A 6000-nucleotide genomic window follows, 5' to 3' on the forward strand; every position below is an offset into this window, starting at 1 on the left:
TTTAAAATAATGTGGACATTCATAAATGTGTATAGTAATACAAAAAGTAGTGTTTGTGAATAAAATTCAGTTTATTCGAAATTTTATTTTTCTTATTGTATGTGGTTATTTCAAAGACTTCTCACTGAGCAGCCTTAAAAATTAATCTAAAGTTTTCCTAAATAAGATAATTGGGATAAACAAAATAATTTTATATTATACTTTAGAATCAGAAATTACATTTTTATGTTGTTTTAAATTAACCTTAGTGTTGGCCTCTCAACATCAATAGGATAGCCTGTTTTTTTCTATTGTGTAATTTCATATTTAGAATTTCTCTTTTGAGTTCCACCCAGACCATGTCTGACATAATTGTGGTCATTTTTGACAAAATGTTTTTATTGTTAATGTTAACATCCCAAATTTAAATTACATGTTACTGAGAGAAAATCATTTAAATGATATCACTGAATTTAATCATTGTAAAAAAAGAAATCTAGTAAAACAGAGTAGGGCTTCCTTCATAAGCCATAAGCACTAGATCTTTTTTCTCAAAGTGTGTTCTCTTGAACCTCATCCTGAGCATAGAGGAATCTGATTTTGATAGAGCATCCTGAGTGATTCTGAAGCTCACTAAAATGTGAGAACCACTACTCCAGAGCAACACTACTTAATCATGGGTGATCCATAATGGAAAGAGGCACCTCCAGTCTTTGGTGGCAAAATATAAATAATAAATTAATAAAGTAAAACTATCCAAGAGACATACCCCTTCCTTACATCTTGATTATAATAGCCTTACTCAAATTTCATTGTCCTGTCTTTATAGCTGTGAAGTTTTATCCTCATTACTTTCCCAAAACACCAGATTCTTTTGTGTTGAAACATAGTTGATGTACAATATTATATTAGTTTCAAGTGTATTACATAATTATTTGACATTTGCATACATTATGAAATGATCACCACAATAAATCTAGTAACCATCTGTCCCTGTACAAAGTTATTACAGTATTAATGACCATATTCCTTAAGCTGTGTATTACATCCCTGTGACTTATTTATATAATTGGAAGTTTGTACTGCTTAATCCCCTTCACCTATTTTGCCCCACCTTCCCACCCTTTTCCTGTCTGGCAGTCACCCATTTGTTCTCTGTATCTATGAGTCTGTTTTCATTTTGCAAAACACAAAATATTTTTATCATTTATTACAAACTGACCGGCAATTACATATAGAATATTTATAAACCATGTTTACCTGAATTGCTGTAGAATGTGTCTCATTAACTGCTGTAAATGATCTATTTAGTAATTTTTAAATATAGATCTCTAGAGATAATGCTAAATAACAGATTCGAATATTTTTGTTTAATTCAATAAAATGGAACCAGTACAACCTCTGTTTTCACAAATGAAGTGATTTAAAATAAGTGTGTTGCTCTGATGGGACCCTCGCACACTGCATTAGGGTAAATAGCACACTTCTGTCTTTTTTCCTAAAACGAAGGCTGCCTCTAATCCCACTCTTTCCACAAATCTTCGTGCACTAAGCTATGTGCCAATGACATGAGAAGCTCATTTTGATTGTAGTGGGCCGTCTCTTGTCTAGTACATCATTTGTGAAACTGAAGTTGGCTATTATAATGCAACAGGTATGTAAATAACATTTATTAGTGATCTCTGTAAAATTGATTCCTTCTTTCTCTTTTTCATTATAAAAGGAAACTTTATTTCAGAGTAGAAAGTGCATTGTCTGAACTCATCAACACCCTCTTTATCCCTCCCCTCCCCAATTTGTTGCAGACCAGGATGAAAGAGCAGCTGAGCTCAGCAGGGAGCAGAATGAGAAAACCATCCGGAGCACGCAGACTGCGCTCCGCAATTTCCGGGAGTTCCTCATCTCCAAGTATCCTTCTGAAACAAGAGAGATTTATGTCATCCCTTGCAAGGAGTTGGATGCCTACCTGGCCTCTTTCTTTGTGGATGCCAGGCAGAAGGATGGATCCGAGTATGAACCCAACAGCTTGGCCAATTACCAGTGTGGACTTGAACGGTACCTAAAAGAACACAGGTATGGCTACAGTATCACCAGGGATAAGGAATTCAAGCGCTCCCAAGAGGCCCTGAAACAGAAGCAAATTGAACTCCGCTGCAAAGGAAAAGGAAATAAGCCACACAAGTCCATGAAGCTCACCTTTGCTGATGAGCTCATTCTGCGGAAAAGGGGACTGCTAAGCCGCTATAACCCCGAGGGTCTGCTCAACCTCGTCTGGCTCAACAACACAAAAGCTTTTGGGCACTGTACAGGCTTCCACGGGTCTACCTTAAAGTGGGGTGATATTCGGCTCCGGGTAACAGAAACGGGGCTGGAGTACTTGGAGTGGATGGGTCAAGACACTGGTGACCTAAATGCCAAAACCAAGAGAGGGGGGACAGACTCCCGTGTGTATGCCACCCAGCATGCTCCACAGACCTGCCCCGTACAAGACTATAAGGAGTATGCCCAGCGGCGGCCTCCTGCTATGCGCTACGAGGATGCCCCTTTCTACTTGTCCATTAAGCCAGTCGTGAACTTGGCGGCTCTGCATTGGTACAACTGCCAGGCCCTCGGCAAGAACAAGCTGGCCAAGATGGTGAAGACCATGTGCGAGAAGGGGAACATCCCTGGCAGGAAAACCAACTTCAGTGTGTATCAGAGCTGCAGCACCTTGTCCGAGGCCCAGAGCAACCAGCTGGTGCTTATCTGTAACAATCTGAGCCAGCAGGCCGCCCAGTCAGTGGCCGGGCACTCCAACAGCGGCAATTTCATCGTCTCTGCCTCCTATGACTCTTCCTCAGACACTGCTTGACCAGGTGGCTTGAGCAAGACCCCAGTCTGGTTATTGAGTCCAGAGGAACTGTGATGAAACACTGCTTCTCGTTCCCTTCCCTCGGCCCTCAGTGTTAACTTTATAAGAATATAAATATATAATATATTTTTCTTTTTACAAATAAGCCAATGGAGATAGTTTAGTATTACTAACATAGTATTCATAGGCTTAAAACAAATGTACTCGTGGTGATTAAATATAATTACTGTTATAGACTTTACAAAACCATAGTGGTTCTCAGGCAACACAAAGTAGAGAAAGAATTCCGTTTTTTAAAAAAATTATCAAAAAGGAAACTGAAAGTCAGCCTAGACACTTGTGTCCTCAACTCCTGCTTTTCCTTCCCACCCCACCTCTCATTTTTAGTCTACTTAATAAATGGCATTATTTTTTTAATTTTTAAAATTCTACATTAATCAGGAGGAGACAACACTAACTTTACTGCTTACACACAACTGTCAGATCCAGAGTAAGAAAATGTTGATATAAGCCAGACAAATTATTTACATACTTTTTTTTTTTTAAGCATAATTAGATTTTAGTTTCTGTGCCTCATTTTTTGCAATTTATGAAAATCTAGATGTTTAGCTAACTTCTTTTGGGGGCAGAGGAGGGTCGAAGGAGGGAATAAAGGTACCATTCTGTTTGGAAGCTATATAATTTTAAAATAATATGCGAAGTCCAATATTATGGCAAAAAAGACTATTACTAGCTCATTTTTACTGTTGTGCTTGAACCTGGATAGGATTTTTTTGTTGTTTTCTAAGAAATCAATGTAAATGAAGTTTGATTATCAGATTTACAAGAAATGTAAAACTACCAAAGCTTTGAAAATGTTCCCAAGCATTAGATTGTATATCAAACATAAAGAGAAAGTAGAGAATGGAAAAGTCTTATTAAAAATCTAGAAGCACTAGTCAAGATGACAAAAGCCTCATACTCTTCAAAGCCCAAATCCCCTGAATTATTTATTTATAAGCATTGAACTTCAGTCTGTTTTCCCTAGGGGATTACTTGACTCTGTAGTTGAGATCAAAGGAATATTGACACTCATTTTAGGTAACAACATTTTGTTACCAAATTTAGCTGAATTCAAAGAATTCTTGAAAATGTGCAGTTTCTTCTACAGTAAATACAAATGCATTTATGTGTGATAATCCTGCAATTATAATAATTATAATTTTGGTTAAACAACTCTCTGTGGTGGTTTTTCCAAGGTCTTTATTTTCAAGCCTATGGTGAATTATTAGTTGAGATACTTCAGTAATAAAATAATTTAGATGAGCTAGGTTCCTATCTTGTATAATCATTAACACATTTAAAAAAATCCAAATCTTAATCACTTTGTTTGATTTGGGCGTTCTATTGGGAAGTATTTGTTCTTCAAAGCATCCTCATAATTCACATTAGCTAGGAAGGCAGGTGGTATTTTATGTTTTAATTTATTGTACGACCAGGACAAATTTCATTTTGATTTGCTTTGCTAAATCATCATGTTAGCTGAGCTTTCCTATGGCTAGGCAGCTCTTCCCAACACTAAGTCATAAACACATAAAGACCCATTACTCTAAGCTGTGACCTTTCCTTTGGCTCAGGAGTGGGAAGTCTGCCGTGGCCTTTGTGTTATGCAATCTACTTCATTTCATGATTTTCCTTCCATAAAGAGGCATCCAGAAACAAGAAGAAAGAGCAGTAGATACTTTGCTTTTATTTTTTTGTATTAATAATGATGGTAGCCACCATCTTTGAGGCAGTCTGTGTGCCAGCACTGTGTGTGCTAAGTGGCTTACATGCACCACTTATATAAGTAATACTAATTTATGAAAATCAGAAAATCCAGATAAGCATAAAGAAAATAAAATATGTACTCATAAATCTGCCAGCCAAAAATAACCACTGTTAATATTTTAGTAAATATTTCTTCAGACATTTCAATACATACGTATTTATTTCTGTATACATGATCTTTAATCCTTTCAACAACTTTGAAAAGAAGGTTAATTATCTCCATTTTATGTTGAGATCAAGATGTAGCAGGTTATAGCTAAGGAAATGGTACTGTCTGTCATCTGACTCCAGAGTTTTTTCTATTTACCTTTCTGAGTTCCAACCCGTAATTAGTTTCCAGTGATTTGAGCTGGAGATGGGGACACGGTGTCTTCCCATCTCTCAAGTCTGTCTGATTAAAAGGAAGGCTGAGTGATCTTTCATGAAGGCACACAGTGTCCCCTCGTCCCCCCCTCTTCTGGTCGTTTTGAACCACAGAGCCTCATTCTTCCAATTATCTTAACAAAACCTTCCTCTTCTCATTACCCTGTAATGGGCTCAGAAGTGCACATGACAACCTACTGTGAGAGAACTCTTTTTTAAAAATAAGTTGTTGTTTTTTTTTTAACATAGGTTACCTCTCATTTAAAAAAAAAAGATTTATGTAAAACATTTAAAATGTGATTGTGCATTTTGTTTTTGCATTGACATACTTTTAAAAACTCTTGATTTGTTTTTGACAGCAAAGTAAGTTTGTCATGGGGAAGAAGGTTAGTCAGTATGCACTGAGAAAGCAGAACTAGGAAATTTTGAATTCCTGTTTGTGTATGTCGAGGTACTAAACTGAAAATCTCTCTCTTATTTAATCCTATAGCAGTTTCATTTAGAAGAATGCAGATTGAGAATGTGAATTATTTTTTATTTATTTATATTTTGCTTTGATAACTCAAACCAAATAGGAACGTTGTGACATTTAAATTTAGAAAACTGTTTTCTGAAGAATGGCTTGGTAGAATTTTAGCTGAATTATTGTAACTCTTTGGGATAATTAAATTATGAAAAATTATCGGCAACTACCTCTAAATTTTGTGTTTTTGTACAAACGATACTGAGGATATACTACTGCCAGATACCATATTTATTATTTGCTATTTTAACTTTTTAAAAAATTACATCCATACTGCGGCAGTGGTTGATGCCAAAATCGTGTATGTGCTTTAGCAAAAATTCAACAGTCCAGCAGGTGTTCACTATAACTGAACATGCTGCCTTGCCAGGCAATCCTGTGGTTCATACAAAGACAATAAAACTGTATTTGCAGTTTACGCTTTAAGGTCAGTGTGATGTCACGTAAGAAATTCCACAGTGCCCCTCACATGACT

General features: G+C 36.5%; 1 protein-coding gene across 5 annotated transcripts in view; it reads left to right on the forward strand.

The window, feature by feature from the left end:
• The window catches only part of KIAA1958 (KIAA1958 ortholog), a 164763-nt gene that overhangs the window by 115016 nt on the left and 43747 nt on the right, over positions 1 to 6000 (forward strand). For 2 of the 5 annotated variants that reach the window (XM_057547952.1, XM_057547953.1), the window contains exon 3: positions 1785 to 6000. This exon is cut by the window's right edge and continues 1294 nt beyond it. The exons of 2 other annotated variants lie outside the window; for them this stretch is intronic. In XM_057547952.1, coding sequence (XP_057403935.1) covers positions 1785 to 2830 — 1046 coding nt within the window. In that variant the 3' untranslated portion in view covers positions 2831 to 6000. The remainder of the gene's footprint in view (positions 1 to 1784) is intronic. One more of the 5 variants, XM_007178200.2, reaches the window with a different exon arrangement.

The sequence above is a fragment of the Balaenoptera acutorostrata genome, chromosome 6 (genome assembly GCF_949987535.1).
Source record: "Balaenoptera acutorostrata chromosome 6, mBalAcu1.1, whole genome shotgun sequence".
Taxonomy (NCBI): domain Eukaryota; kingdom Metazoa; phylum Chordata; class Mammalia; order Artiodactyla; family Balaenopteridae; genus Balaenoptera; species Balaenoptera acutorostrata.